The 16731-nt window shown below is 31.1% G+C and overlaps 1 protein-coding gene across 1 annotated transcript; it reads right to left on the reverse strand.

Moving 5' to 3' along the window:
- Nucleotides 1-4491: 4491 nt before the first annotated feature.
- Nucleotides 4492-11331, reverse strand: LOC134244706 (uncharacterized). The gene is made up of 4 exons (XM_062726961.1): nt 11115-11331; nt 9636-9980; nt 6025-6156; nt 4492-4907 (listed from the first exon to the last, which is right to left on the reverse strand). Exons 1-4 carry the CDS (start codon nt 11329-11331, stop codon nt 4492-4494), a joined length of 1110 nt encoding a protein of 369 aa, XP_062582945.1.
- Between the last annotated feature and the right edge of the window lie 5400 nt (nt 11332-16731).

Raw genomic sequence — 16731 nt, forward strand, 5'->3', positions numbered from 1 at the left:
GTGCATTGAATTTCATGTGAATTCAGCGCTAAGTGAATAATTTGAATTAAATTCAGATGCATGGGTAATGGCAGAATTTAGTAACATACCACATATCGGCGGTTAGATATAGGTATCAGTGCTACATTAAGGAAAATTATGTTTATCACTAAAATCTGTACATTCACTGCAATAGATCTGTTTTGCATATATGGCATGATTTGCAGATGGCGCCATGAAAGTCTTAATTAAAAGCCTTATTACTATAGGAATAAAATTTTAATATGCATTAATTTACTATGCATAAGCTGTTAAGTAAACACGATTTCATTTTCGTTACCCTAATTCGCATTATTTTTATTTTTCTGTGAATTAAACTCTCAGTGACAACAGGATATCATTTATTTTACCTTCTAAGCTTTATATAGGACTCAGGAAATGCTCTAACAGAGGATTGTTTGATTGATTGATTGTATATTGTTTAACGTCCATCTCGAGAATTTTTTACTCATATGGAGAAGCCACCACTTGCCGGTGGATAGCTGCAAATTTTGTCCTATGCTCGGCACTCAGGGCCATTGAGCAGGGAGGGATCTTTTTCGTGCCAGCACCTACTGCGACACAGGACCTCGGTTTTTACGGTCTCATCCGAAGGACCGGTCTCCACGTCCAACAGTGGGATTCGAACCCGCGACGTAAGGATTGATTCCTTACATCGCCACTTTAGAGCAGACGCTTTAACCACTGCGCCATGCGGGCGACTTCTAACAGAGGAAGTATAATCATAATGCAAGGTATTCATAAAATGTATCAAACACCATACATGTATATCTATAAAATTTCTTGATATTATGAAACTATTTTAGCAGATAAGAGTGAATAAACATAAATGACATTGAAAATAATAATATTTTTGTTGAAAGTGTGGATGGCTCTATATTCCTTGAAATTCTTCTCATGGAAATACGAGGAATATCTATTTCATATTCTTCATTTAAGAAAAGAGAGAATTTTTTTTTTAGAGAAATTCCCTTGTAGAAGAAATAGAGAGATTGGGAAAAAAATAAAATAAAATAATACAGATATTTTGGATGAAACGTAACCCCTGAAAATTTAAGAAAAGTTTAAATGCAAGGCCATTTAATTAGATCCTGTGCTAGATTGGTAGAATGCCGACAAAATATTTTTATTGGCACGCCAAATTCACAAAAATAAGCTAAACCTAGTTTCACATTTGATAAACTAGGTTTATCGACTGTTAACTATAGTTTACGAACCGTAAACTATAGTTAACGATTCGTTAACTATAGTTTTCATCTGTAAAACTATATTTAACGGTTGTTAACTATAGTTTACGAATGCTAATTTAAGTTTAGCTGTCTGTAATAAGCGTTAACAATAGATTCACGTTTGTAAACTATAGTTTACAATCGTAAACTATAATTAACAGTTGTTAATCATAGTTTCACAAATCGTGAAACTATATTTATCAGATCGTTAACTATAGTTAACGGTTTGTAAACTATAGTTTACAAATCGTGAAACTATATTTATCAGATAATCTATGTTTTGCGATCGCAAATTATTGTTTCCGTTGTTAAGTAAAGTTAACGATTGTGAAACATAGATTATCGCGTTAACTATGGTTTACAAATGTCAAATATAGATTAATGTTGTTAACTATCGTTTACAGTCCGTAAACTATAGTTTACAACTAACAAACCTAGTTTATCGACTGTGAAACTATGTTTTGCTCATTTTTGTGAATTTGGCGTGCCATATATTTTTGTAATTTAAAATCGAGAAACTATATTAACAAAATTATTAAAAGGGTTGAGATTGATGAACAACACATTGCTTATGATTACAGTCGCACCTGCTGTTACGGCCACCCTTAATCAGCGGCCACTCCCCATGAGCGGCCAGTTTCAATCCCGCCCGATCATTTTTTCACTATATTTTAACTCATTTAAGCGGCCACCTGTCTAACGCGGCCAGTGGCCAGTGTTTTTAGGTCCCGTGCGCTCAACATGCCTGTTTTCAGCGGCCATTTTGTCTGTTTTGTCACATGACTTCCGTCTGACACGTGACCTCGTATCCTCATACGAAGCCAAACATGAACAGCTGATAATGAGTTAATGACCAATAATTGCAGGTGTAAATTGAATTCTGTCAGGATTTAATGATTTAATTAATATGATTAAATGATTTATTTGTTAACAAATATTTTTTGGTGTTCTTAATATACGAAAGTGATATAAACTCAATTAATAGGCTACATATTAATAACAATTTCTTCTGAGGTTATCAAGTCAAGCGGTCAATCTTGCGTTTTAACCTTTCATGTTATATAAATAAATCTGTATCTAGAGAAATTAAAAAGCTTTACACAGCATCAGGGAAATGCTAAGTTGTTAGAACATTTCATGATTTCCTGTGATGTAAATTCTATGGCTGTACAATTAAATTACCAACACACATACACAAAAAAAAAACAATAACAGATTTTTTTTAAAAAAAGATCATGTAAAATGAAATGTAAAAAAGGGATTTCATGTGACTTAAAACTTCATAAGTTATTAAATGTGTTGAAATGGGATTTGGAGATGTGTGAAAATAAATATACAACTGTGGTCGCAATTTTTTATTCATTGGTTTGAAACCTGGAATAAGTGGCCACCTGTCTTATGTGGCCAATTTGACATTCTCCCAAGAGTGGCCTCTTAAAACAGGTTTGACTGTAATTTGAAATTTTGAGGACCGTCTCTTCACAAGAGCAAAGTTTTTTTTTCTGGACATTGAGAAAAATATATTGTATAAAGGATTTAATATTGAGCTTATTTTTTAAATTTTCAATGTGTGGTGCGTGACGTTTACCCCCGGGAAAAATGTTCAAAGACAACACAGTATCAGTGAATAAAAATCACTATAAATTACATCAATAGAGAAAATAAATGTAAATAATACGTTTAGTTAATTTATCTTGCCCTTTTAAAATGTTTAGAATACTTAAATTTAGTATAAATTGGGTGATATTTTGTAAATCTCTATTTTATAGAATTTAGATCTAAAGGCAGATCACTCTAAGTGCAGAAAAATACCTAAGAATCAGAACTCTTTAGCGTGCAGTGTAGAAAGGGTTCTTAAATCAAGTTAAATCTTTTTATGAAGAACTCATCCGTATTCTAATAAAGATTCAGAATGTATTGACATGGATCTGATTGATATTATTGACCCAGCGTTAGTTACAAAACTTGACGAGATGACTTCTTATATTTTTGAGAATGATATAGAAGAGAGTGAAATTTTATATGTTCTTAAGAATATAAAAAATAACAAGTCTCCATGGAGTGATGGTTTTACTGCTGAATTTTTCAAATTTTTCTGCATAGATTTGGCATGTTATATTTTAAATGCAATTAACTGTATTTTTTCAAAGAAAGAACTTCCAATTTCTCAGAGACTTGGGATTATTTCCTGTATACCCAACCAAGACAGTTTTTATTTTACCAAAAATTAAATCAATGATCCAACAATGGAAAAGGCGAATACTTACACCTATCGGTCATGTCACCATTGTAAAAATACTTATTTTACCATATTTCCTTTTGCAACCTTAGAGTTTGCTGAGAATGAGCATTACTCATTCAAAAGCATTGCAGCTCAACAGTTATAAGCGTAATTTCCTTAGCTAGAAAGCAGAATTCATTGTACAGCATATTTAGACAAAAAAAATTCAGACAACCGGATATATCTAGTGAGGTGATATGCATTTAATGTTAAAGTATTAGTATCAAATTTTCTTTTGTTTTTCTTCTTTCATTTTTAAACACCTTTATGCTTTTCTTTCCATTTTCAGCAATATATTAAATCTGTTAGGAAAAAGGACGACAGAGTTCGTCTGATTACAAATAAGAAGTTATTCATTAATAGTCTTATCATCTATTCAAGTGATATCAATTCACTCTTAAAAATATTGATTTTTGAAGAATTCATACTAAGATGTTCTTGTTTGATTTCATTACAATTTTCCCAAAAGCTTTGTAGACAGTGGAACTTATGAAGGTTTATGCAACAGTGATCAACCATATCAAGACTTATGTCCAAGTATATTTAAATATCGTGAAGGTCAAAGTTGAAAGGTGTAAACACAATAACCTTGATTCAAGCCAATTAATTTACAATTACAGTCATTAACATCCATATACTAGTGTTTAGTGTATAAATGATATTATATTGTCATATCAATTCACAATGAACTAACGTACATGTATTTAGGCTGATTGGCAAATATCAAGTACATATGTAATATAAGAATCAAGTATTACATTTTATGATTTTAAGGAAATGTGAATCATTTTATGATTATAAGGAAATGTTGATTCATATAGTTTATTTTATAGTTTCATGTACTTGCTGATCGATTTGAGTTGGATATCCTGTAAGTGAAGTAAGTGTCAAGACAATATAAAATACCTATGGATTTGAAAGTTATCATGTCACAGTGGTACTTTATTCTAAGCCACTAATCATGACAACAGAGAATGTTGTGTCTGGAAAATATGAGTAAATATGACTTCCATATTCCACTTCTATCCAGACTCTGTCTCCCACATGTAACTGGTGGACAACAAGGTTGGAGGCTGCTTGGTGTACATTAAAAGATGATGATGTCCAAGCCATGACTCCAGCCATAACTGAATCTTTAATCATAATTTTTGTCCAGAAGGCTTCATGGTCATATGCCACAGTAGTACAGAATATAAGATAGAGCCCAGCTTTTGGGGCAGTAAATATTCCTGTTGTAGGGTTGTATCCTCCTCCTATCTGGTAAATGATTGTTGGGAATTTAACTATGCCTGTATATATATGTTGTCCGCTTACCTCTCCTACAATTCCAGCTGTAAAAGCTACACGGGACTGAACACCTAAAAAATACACTTGTAAATATATGCATGCAATTCTATTTAAGTCATGATTATGGTATATTGAAAATGCATACATGTAATTCAATCAGTTATCATAAGTATTGTAATATATGACCTTGTCTTTAGTCAGCAACGTTAGGGTATAGGTTATGTTAGGACTATTATCATTATAAACTGTTATAATATATAGCTGGAGTTGTTATCTATATAATCCATATTTCTTAGCAAATGATGCAATTTTGAATATTTTTCTTCGATACAGTTTTTATGCATTAAACCAATTGATTGACTATAATAACAATATTTAAAGCAGACACTTCGTGATTTCATTTCCAAAATACTTTTGTCCACCAGATGAGACAACTTTTTTGAAAACAGGATATGTGAAATTGTAATAAAAATAGAAAAACTCTTTAGTGTGAGCAGTTTTAAAAAGAAAACAACCCTCGGCCCTTAATCCGAGAAAGTAGATGTTATATATTTTTAGTAACAATTCTATCATCATGTGGAAAAAATAATAAATAATAATAATAAATATCTTTTTGAAACATCCTTGCATATATACAAATTATAATCTTATTCTTAATACTTAAAAAAGCACACTTTGAAAAAATTATTCAAAGTGCTTAATGTTTCAAAGTGCGTTGTAACGATGGTTCACATTTCTTGGGATATGTTACATATTTTTTATATATTTCATCAGTTTAGGAAGCCTATTAATTTTTAAATCTACATTGTTTTATATGACTTACTCAAATAATATCGTGACTTAAACGTTGCTTGGGCTTTTCGCACTGACATATATCATATGCGTGTTTGAAGACTACCTTTATCTGGAAAATGTTAAAACTACAAACCCCGGGAAGCGTTTTATTGACACATGCTCATGCAATGAAATAGAGTAAACTTTATCCAATTAATGATAATATATGTCATGTAATAAAAATGTCTTCTTTATTGAATACTTTGAATATTCATGTCAAAATTATTACACTGAAGGTCCTGTTGGGTAGAAATAGACATTTCAAATTATAAAAAAAAAAAGAAAAAAACGTAACCAGCTCCCTTTAAATTCTTTGAAAAAATATATACTTATAAATTTCTCAAATATACATACGATTCTTGAGATGGATGATAGTATCGTTCATTTTGGTAATGTCATTTTGCTGTGAATTTGTCAGCGTTTGGACATAGCTCTCCATCTGTTTCTGCCGCTTATCCAAATTGGAAATAGAAGATGATATCCGTGCTGTGTGTCATTGTGTACGTTAAGTAAAGAAAGTAATAAATATCGGTCTTGTAGTTCAAAGTCCTTAATTGTGGCAGAAATGTTCTTCATCATTTTTTCTTCACTGTCTCTGATCGACTCCTCTATTTTAAATGTGAGGATGTTCTCTAGTCTCTTCAAGTCTTCTGATGTTGTCTAGTTTTCTGTTAAATGTTTTTAGGTAGAGTTCAACCTCTTAACTTGATCTTTCAGAAGTATATTCAAATTGTCTAGTCTTTCTTTCAAAATGTTGTTTTCACTTTGTACATCTAACAATGAGTCCTCAAGGTTTGTTATCTTTGTTTGAGCTGTCTGTTTCCACTGCTTCAGAGTTTGAATCTCCTTCTAATATGGTTTGCTCTTGTTCAAATCTCATGTTTTGTTGTTTCTGGTCCATCATTATAGAATTTAACACTGTCTGCATATGATGAATTTGTTTGTTCACATCAGGATCAGAGTGTCCATGAGATGCCGAGGTAGCATTGGTTTGTCCATTTAACAACAGAATTCTCTGCGTTTAAAAATGTGCACAAAAGTACCATATAAGTGCTTTTAATCCAGTGCATTTAGGTGATTTGTGATAAAGCTCGATAATTCAAACAAGTTCAGATGGGTTTATCAAAAATAATTTTATTATCATCAAATGAAAGCATGCAAACTGTAATCTTTGACCTATATTTAACATATTTGCCCCTTTGAACTAAGATTCGGGGGTATATAGTTTCGGCTTGTCCATCCGTTTTTCTAGTTGTCTGTCTACAAAATCTTTTAACTTGCCCATTTTCTGGATGACTGACTAGTTTGAAATTTGTGGATGAGTCCATTACGAAGTAACTGCAATGAAGCCATATCTGATCAAAATTGCTTTTTGTTGCATCTTGGGATATAGTCATTTAAATAAATGACATAATTAATCTGAATGTGTTTGATCTGATTTGTAACAAATTTAGCCAAAAAAAAAAGCTGTTGTGAGCTTGGCTAGCATTAGAAGACAAAGATAACTAGTTAAATGTGTGATTTAATATATACATGTTTTTAATTTATATAAAGGCTTGTATCTCTACTTCAAAATATTTTTTTCTTGTTTTAGTAATTGCTTTCTTGTTTATCGGAAGCTAAATACCACCAGCACGAAATCTAACACGGTTTCCATATGAAGTTGTCTGTACACATTTGGATCAGAATGTAAATTAGGTGGTAATGTAGCAGTGATTTGCCCATGAAACAACATTAAAATATGTACATAGAAGCACGAAAACTCTCATTACCTACCAGCACGTTTTGAATTAATTTGACAAATAAATAAAAGTGAAGAATTTAATTTCGCTGTCGTCATAAACATAGAAAAACAGTATAATGTTGACTTTATGATATATATCGGTCTGGGAGTTCAAATTTAATATATAACTTGATTGCAATAGATATATTCTACTTCATCTCCTCTTCTTGATCATTTATTGGCTGAGTTCGAGGGCAACATGCGTTTTATCGGACCCAAGAACCAATTTGTCTGCCTGAGGCCGTTTGGTTCGAGGGTCTGACAAAACGCATTTTGCCCGAGAACTCTGTCAATAAATGTTTTGTTATACCTTTCGTTTTATTATATTTACATTTACTTTGTTTGATCCTTATAAACAGCAATATAAAGTGATAAATACACATAACACACAAGACCAAATCACCAAAGTCTGTCTTGCGTATGAATGCAGGAACTACGCCATTACAGTTTACACAAAGCGAAAAATTAATGTCTGTTACACTATTCATTTGTATTTCTTTTTTGCAAAAATATATTTTATCGTTTAATATTGAAAAATAAATTAAACTTTGATTATTGTTATCTGTTTAATGTGCACTATTTTTGTTTCCGGATTTAAGTTTATGAGCAAACGAACTCTGGCGGGAAGATTGGATTAAGCTGTTCCAAAGGCTGTTCTATCAATTGCAACTTACATGAAGGATAAGGCGGGAATTTTAATTAGAAAAATCTAAATTGCGGAAAATACAGGGTCTAAGAAATGTAAATATAAGCATTGAATTATCATTTTTTGAAAGATGCAGTCTCATAACTGCAATGTTGTGTGCAAACAAATTTTCATAACGCGTTAACTCGCGTTATTAAAATTTGTTTGCACAAACCATTGCAGTAATGAGACTGCATGATAATTAAATGCTTAATTATTTTTTGACATATATGTATTTTGTACTATATTCCGTGATGTAATATCATGTCTGAGACTGTTAACACCAACGAATGAAAATGAGATTAAGCTCCGCCCATTCTGTGAAGTAAGCGGTCCAACATCTTAATCAGCGGTCCAACATCGATTTTTTTATGCCCTTTCAGTAAAACATTATGAATGCTAGACTTTTTTTCGCACAGATTTGTAAAGGAACATATTTTTAAATGTATAACAATTTCATTTACTTGTTTGTTAATAGAATTTGATTGTTGTTACCTGGCATTATAGCTGAGCAAAAAATACTACATAAAAGCAACAGAGAGTTTTGAAAGAGTGCTAAATATCCTTCTTATATTTTTTTCTTTTTATTTTCAATACTTGGTGTTCATCGGCTAAATACTGAAAAACAATCAATGCGATCTTTATATTTGTTTTTCTCAAGATTTTAAGAATGTGTTAAGTAGCTAATAGTGAGAATATAATTATCATGGAGAACTATAGCGAATTTTCAGTAGATTTATTTGTTATTCATGTATAGCTACTGTAATTAATTGATCAATGGGTTAAATTAGCTCTGTTTGTTCCTTTGAAATATGTTTTGGGGTGTGTACAAATACTGCACTCTGATTGGATAGAAAAATATTTACGTGTATAATTATGATGTACTAGTATATTTATAGCAACTTTCAGTTGTCGCTCTTGACTTACATATTTGGAAATCGTCCAGACTTGCTAAATGGATTGTAGAGAGATATATTTGAAATAACCATGAAATCAATTCATTTAGATATATGCCTGTTTTATAATTAGGATATATGTATCTTAAAGGGCAAAGTTGAAAGGTGTAAACAAAATGAGCTTATTTCAAGTCATTTCATTTGTAATAGCAACATCAAATATTTAATGAGTAAATGATACTTTATTTGATATTAATTCATAATGAATATATATATATATATATATATATATATATATATATATATATATATATATATATATATATATATATATATATATATATATATATATATATATATATATATATATATATGTTGATAAATATCAAGTAATACATGTATAAGAAGAAGCACTACATTTATTGTCTTGCATGAATGCTCATTTATAGTTCATGGGGATTTTTAAGCTCATAGTTAGAAGATAATATAGAATACTTATGGCATTAAAAATAATCATGTTATCATGGATAGTCTTATAATGATCCATTGATCATAATGACAGAAAAGGTTGTGTCTGGAAAAGCTGAGTACAGATGATTACCCTGATGGACTTGAATCCAGACTCTGTCCCCCACCTGTAACTGGTGGACCACAAGGTTGGAGGCTGACTGATAGGTATTAGCAGATCCACTAACATAAGCCATGACTCCGGCCTTAACTGATCCATTAATGGTAACTTGTGTCCAGATTATTCCATGGTTATATGCCACATTAGTACAGAATATGAGGTAAAGCCCGGCTTTTGGGGCAGTGAATACTCCAGTTATGGGGTTATATCCTCCTCCCACTTGGTATATGACTTTTGGGAATTTTACAGTACCGCTATAAATATTTTGCCCGTTCTCTCCTAATATTCCAGCTGTAAAAGCTATTCTGGATTGGACGCCTAAAAATATACCAGAACATAGAATACAGTTCTATTTGTCAAAATTTTATATAGTAAACTAATTTTTTTAACAGGGATAACTGTGTAAATTTAGGATATTCGATCCTCAAGTTTTGAAAATAAGGAACTGAGTAATAAAATATACTCACAAAATGTCCCTGTATTCTCAAAATAATATGTTTTACCCATGGTATTTCTTCAAACTTCATCATAAAAGTTAATAATATTATATAGGAAAATTTACAGGTGTATTTTATCTCAAAAATAGTATTCAGGAAATGCAATTCAAAGTACATATACCTGCAATACATTTTCTTATTGAAAATTAAATAAAATATATATTTTACAATAAAAAATAAAAGGTATCTAGGAAGAAGAAATCTTCTGTATCCAAAAGACAAAGTCATGAGTCCATAAAACACAGTCTTGGTCATATCTCAACAAGACAAAGAATAAATATTTTGGCGGTAAAACCAACGACCATAAGAATAAATCCAATAAAAATCAATTTCACAACCAACTACCAATAAGAACCAATAATACTCCAAGATCTTTGAACTGCCTTTAGGTAACTAATTATCTAAATACAGGTGTACAGGTAGGGCTAAGGATATAAAGGAGCGGATCAAACGCTTCATTATATTATTTATTTGGTAGTTTAATTTATTTACATTAAATTTAAAACACTTATTTATTAAGTACGCATGTAATACACACTACTGTATATGGATACCTCAACCACAATAATTTTTTAACATTGATTTAAATGGATAAAACAAAGTTAACAATTAATGGTCCAAGCGATATGTAAAGGTATTTCGTTATATTTTGAATTATTTATTTTTCAGAATTTCACAGGGCCAAAGGAGGCTCTAAATTTAAACCTGTTCTTTAACTATACTATTTGTTCTTTTTAAAAGAACTGAAAGGAAACAAAATCAAAGTATACATACGATTCCTAAGATGGATAATTGTACTATTAAGTATGGTGATGTCATTTTGCTGAGATTTTGTCAGTATTTGGATATCACTTTTCATTCTTTTTTTGTTCTATTTCCAAATTTGAAAGAGAAGACGATAATCCGGCTGTGTTATTGTGTATATCCAGAAGAGAAAGTGATAAATATCGGTCACGTAGTTCCATGTCCGTGATGGTGGCAGACATGTTCTTCATCATTTTTTCTACACTGTCTCTAACTGTCTGCTCTATCTCAAAAGTTAAGATGTTTTCCAGCTTTCTTAAGTCTTCTGATGTGGTCAAATTTTGTTGTTGTGAAGTGGATGAAGAATTAAAGTTGTCTTGTCTTTCTTTCAGAATTTTGTTTTCGTTTTCTAAAACTGATATCTTCATTTAGGCTGTCCGATTCCATTGCTTCAATATCTGAATCTCCTCCTCTAATAATTTTTGTTTTTGTTCAAAATGCTGATTTTGCAGAGTTTGTTGTTTTTGGTCCATTAATATAGAGTCCAAGACTTTTTCCAAATGAAGGAGTTGTTTATACACATCTGGATCGGAATTTCCATTAGATGCCGAAGAAGCATTGGTTTGTCCATGGAACAACAGACTCTCTGCTTTCAAAAACATGCACAGAAGTACCATAAATGTGCTTTTCAGCCAACACATTTTGGTGATTTGTGATAGAGTTCAATAATTCAAACAAGTTCAGTCAGACGGCGTAGCTTTATCGAGAATAAAATTATAATCAACTGATAAAACAAAATCATATGTAATCCTTGATGATCATTGAAATCTTTGACCTGTATTGATATCTCGGGTTATCATTCCTGTGTTACATTGGCCATTCATTTATTATGTAAAGCATCTGTGAACTAAAAATATATTAGGATATTAGAAAATGTTTGTAATTACATTTTTTCCTATTTGATTAAAATCACAGGGTACAAACAAGAATTATTTCTTGTGAATTGCAATATGATATATATGTAATGTGAAGCATATATGAATGACATGGTTTTTGTTTTAATAAAAAAAACTATACAGCTGTATACCAAGTAGAAGGTCAGATAATTAAAAGAAAAAGATTAATCTCATAATTTTTGTAAGGGTTTTTTTTTCCTATTTGATTAAAATCACAGGGTACAAACAAGAATTATTTCTTGTGAATTGCAATATGATATATATGTAATGTGAAGCATATATGAATGACATGGTTTTTGTTTTAATAAAAAAACTATACAGCTGTATACCAAGTAGAAGGTCAGATAATTAAAAGAAAAAGATTAATCTCATAATTTTTGTAAGGGTTTTCTATCTATGTATTGTAGAAATGTCTTAATGCTCCCCCACTGAGTCTTGGTTTTTGAATTTGGGACTTAGACTTATGCTACAAAGATGGAGATATTCCTCACAAATATATTTTCCTCTAGCGTCAGAATTTGCTGAGAATTTGCAACAGCCTTTCAAAATCATTTCAGATTTATGGATATGGATGTTGGTATAGATTTTCAGACCGAATATTGCAGGATTCATTTGAAAAGAAATCTTAAAATATATCTGAACATAGTAATAGAAGCATCTTATAGGCTGTTATGTACTGAAATGATACATGTCAACATACATATCTCGCATGTTGACATAATTAACTCTCATATAAACATAATTATCTTGCTTATACACATAAATAGATAGCTTTTATGATGTCATATATATAGTGGCGTTAGTAAGTAGGTTTACCCAAATGAAAATTATATTCTCTTAAGAGATTAGTAACTTACACGTAAACATTGATTATTTTACATGTTGACGTAAATACCTTGCATGTCTGCATAATTATTTGCATGATATAATAATTTATCTTGCATGTAAGGGTAGAAATGTCCCACAAATGTAACAGTTCATACAGTACATGTATAGTAGTGCACCTTTCTCTTTTGGTTATGTCAGCACTACATGGGTAAATAATGAATTTTCAAAGTGATTATTATTTTTTTTAGACCTTCGGAGGAGTGGATCCCACCCTTCACAGTGGCCCTGTCTACTACACAAACATACACAAACAATGGTACTACGAGGTGGTCATGGTGGACGTGGAAGTAAATGGCGGCACTTCAATCAAGATTGTAAAGAAGTAACTTCTCTTATTGTAAAGAAGTAACTTCTCTTATACATGTATACATAAATATAAATGTGCTATCACTTTCTATGTCTATAGAAAATGTTTGTTCCTTTTTTTCAGGTAGTATGAGTCATACATGTATATCTTTTATAAGGCACATATATGTGTATTCATGACTGCACTGTAAAGCATTTAGCATAAAAGCATCCCCTAACCCGAAATGTTTTCCTTTACCAGCAAATCAAACGTAATTTTAAACTGAACAAATATACGAGGGTTGTCCAAAAAGTTCGGCGCAACGTACGCACTTCCGCGTTCTAGCAATAATCTTTAAGTATAGATTATAATTTATTAAAATTTTAAAATTCAAAACAATGCACAAAAATTTACGAGCTTCATCTAAATAAACATGCACAGCCCAGTCCGACGCTGTGCTAGATTTAAAACAACGTCCATTTTCAGTAAATTACATGTGTTGTGTCTTCGAATTTGTACACATCGTTGTACACATCGTTGAAAAATCGTATATACCAATCTCAAATCTATGTATTAAATATATTTCAATAATTTTGAGTTGTACATGTTGGAAAAATTTTGCCTCTTACGATGTTTCAAACGTATTAAAACTTTTTTGATTGACCGCTGCCCCGTGCGGACGGCCGACGTCGCTTTTTTTGGTCGAGTTTTGACACATATTTATTAGGGTTTTTGTTTAGTATTTGTACTTTCTATATAGTAAGCGTTACTTAAGATATCATAAAATGATAATAGCCTCTTTATTTGTGTTACATGCAATTTTTATTAATTTTTGACTTGTTTTATATAGAAAATAATCATTTTAATCCGAACACTTTATATCAAAGTTTATGTCATTTTAACCTTGGTCCGTGCGCACAATCTGCGATCTTTAAGGACCCCGATTTTTACAAAAATAGTACGTTCAATCAATAAAAATTAAATCATTCTGACTTGTTTTTTCATAAGAATATTTTGATATATAACAGATTTATATAGAACCATTTATTTTTCACAAAAACGTCATTGTCCACGATTTTTTGGACAGTCCTCGTAAGACATGGTTCATTTAAGTACAAATAAGAAATTATTCATTCGGGGGTCTTATCTTCTATTACAGTATATTTCAATTCACTCTTAAAATATTGTTTTTAAGAATTCATACTAAGGTGTTTTTGTTTGATTTCAGTACAATTTTCCCAAAACCATTGTGGACAGTGGAGCCACAGATCTCGGGTAAATTGTAAAGATTTATGCAATATTGATCAACTCAACTACATTAACGTCTCCATATCAGTGAAATATTCTGGAGAGGGACGTTAAACAATATACAATCAATCAATCAATCAACTACATTAAGACCTATGCCTGAGTATATTTAAATATCTTGAAGGTCACAGTTGAAAGGTGTAAACACAACAACCTTGATATAAATCAATTAATTTGCAATTACAGCCATTAACATGCATATACTAGCATATAATGGCTAAATGATACTTCTATTCACATCAATTCATAATGAAATAACGTATATATGTTGATTGACCAATATCAAGTAATATAAGAATCAAGTAATACATTTTATGATTTTGAGTAAATGTTAATTCATATCGTTTATTAGTTTCCTGTAATTGCTGATTAAATTGAGTTGGATATCTTTTCATGAAGTAAGTGTCAAGAGAATATGAAATACTTATGGCATTGAAGGTAATCAAGTTACAGGGGTACTTTATTCTGATCCATTAATCATGACAACAGAGAATGTTGTGTCTGGAAAGTATGAGTAAATATGACTTCCATATTCTACTTCTATCCAGACTCTGTCTCCCACATGTAACTGGTGAACAACAAGGTTGGAGGCTGACTGGTAGACATTAAAAGATGATGATGTCCAAGCCATGACTCCAGCCATAACTGAACTTTAATCATAATTTTTGTCCAGAAGGCTTCATGGTCGTATGCCACAGTAGTACAGAATATAAGATAGAGCCCAGCCTTCGGGGCGGTAAACACTCCTGTTGTAGGGTTGTATCCTCCTTCTATCTGGTATATGACAGTTGGGAATTTAACTATGCCTGTGTATATATGTTGTCCGCTTACCTCTCCTACAATTCCAGCTGTAAAAGCTACACGGGACTGAACACCTAAAAAATACACATGACTTTTAAATACATGCATGCAATTCTATCAAGGTATTTCGATACTCTGATAAGAGAGATAACTTTAATGACATAAATGTCTATTATTCCTTTATAAATTTGTAAAGTTGAAGTGCTTTTGTTGTCCAATTTGCCCCGTAAACCATGCTATAAATGTTTGTATTTTACTCAGGATATACATTTCTTTTGGAAAATCGTAAGATTTAAAGTAACTTTTTATATGAATAGGCAGAGGGTTTTGAACCTTAAGGCATGATTTGGTATATGTCATTCAATCAGTCATCACAAGTGACTGGTATAAAGTGGGTTGGGGCAGTTTACGCTTTATAAACCGCGAAGCGGTTTATAAGAAAGCGTAAACTGTTCCAACCTACTTTATAACGTATAAAATGGGTAGCTATTAATTTCACTGCTTATAATTTAATTTTTATTCATTTGATGGAAGGAAAAAAGATGATTGTTCAAACAAAATGACTTCAATTTGTACAAAATTTGAATGTAACGTAAGGCGGATTGATACGTTTTTGACGAAAGTCATTGTGACGTAGGCAACCTATTTTATACGATATAAAGTAAATTTTTAATCCAATCAAATACAGCGTTACAACTAGAATTAAATTATCATAATATATAAAAACTTATTTTCAAATATTTTACACTTCAGATTAAAAATAAACAAAATAATTCTTCTAGAATAGTTTCTTGCAATCCCCCTTCCTTCACTCACATAATAATCTCAAAAACTATCTGTAGATTATACCTAAAGCATTGAACGTTCAAAATTAAAGAAAAAGATTATGACGTTTATGTTGCACAAGGTGACATCATAATAGAGAAGACGAACGTAACAGGTGATGAAACATTGGGAATGGAGAAAATATTGCCGTTTTTATACAGTAACAACAGTCAGCATAATAATAACAATAGTGTTGTGTTTTGCATGCACTATGCCTAAATAGTAGTCAGGGTTTGACACATAGTGCACTCGCCTCCGGCTCGTGCACCATGTGTCAAACCCTGACTACTATTTAGGCATAGTGCACGCAAAACACAACACCATTATATAAATATAGATGGCGTTATTATATATGTTATCCATATTTCCAAAGATGTTGCAAATTCAAATATTTTTCTTTAATATAGTTGTTTAGAACCATCGTTAATGCATAAAAATGTCTTGATGCAAATGCCCATAAACCTATTGTTTGACTCTCTTTCTTCTGACACATTTCAAATAATAACAAAATTTAAAGCAGACACTTCGTGATTATTTCATTTCCAAAAAAACTTTTTATCCAACAATTAAATGAGACAACTTATTTGAAAACAGGTTATGTGAAATTGCACACTTTAAAAATTTACTTTACGTTGTTTTATATGACTTACTTTGTCACCAAATAGTATATAAATTAAACTTGTACCAATATTTTATATACAAATTCGATTATATAATTCTTTTATTAATTCTTTTCTTAAAACTTTAAAGGGGCTGGAATACAT

This window comes from Saccostrea cucullata, unplaced genomic scaffold (genome assembly GCF_032062105.1).
Source record: "Saccostrea cucullata isolate Sc308-1 unplaced genomic scaffold, CSIRO_AGI_Scuc_v1 ctg3877, whole genome shotgun sequence".
Taxonomy (NCBI): Eukaryota; Metazoa; Mollusca; class Bivalvia; order Ostreida; family Ostreidae; genus Saccostrea; species Saccostrea cuccullata.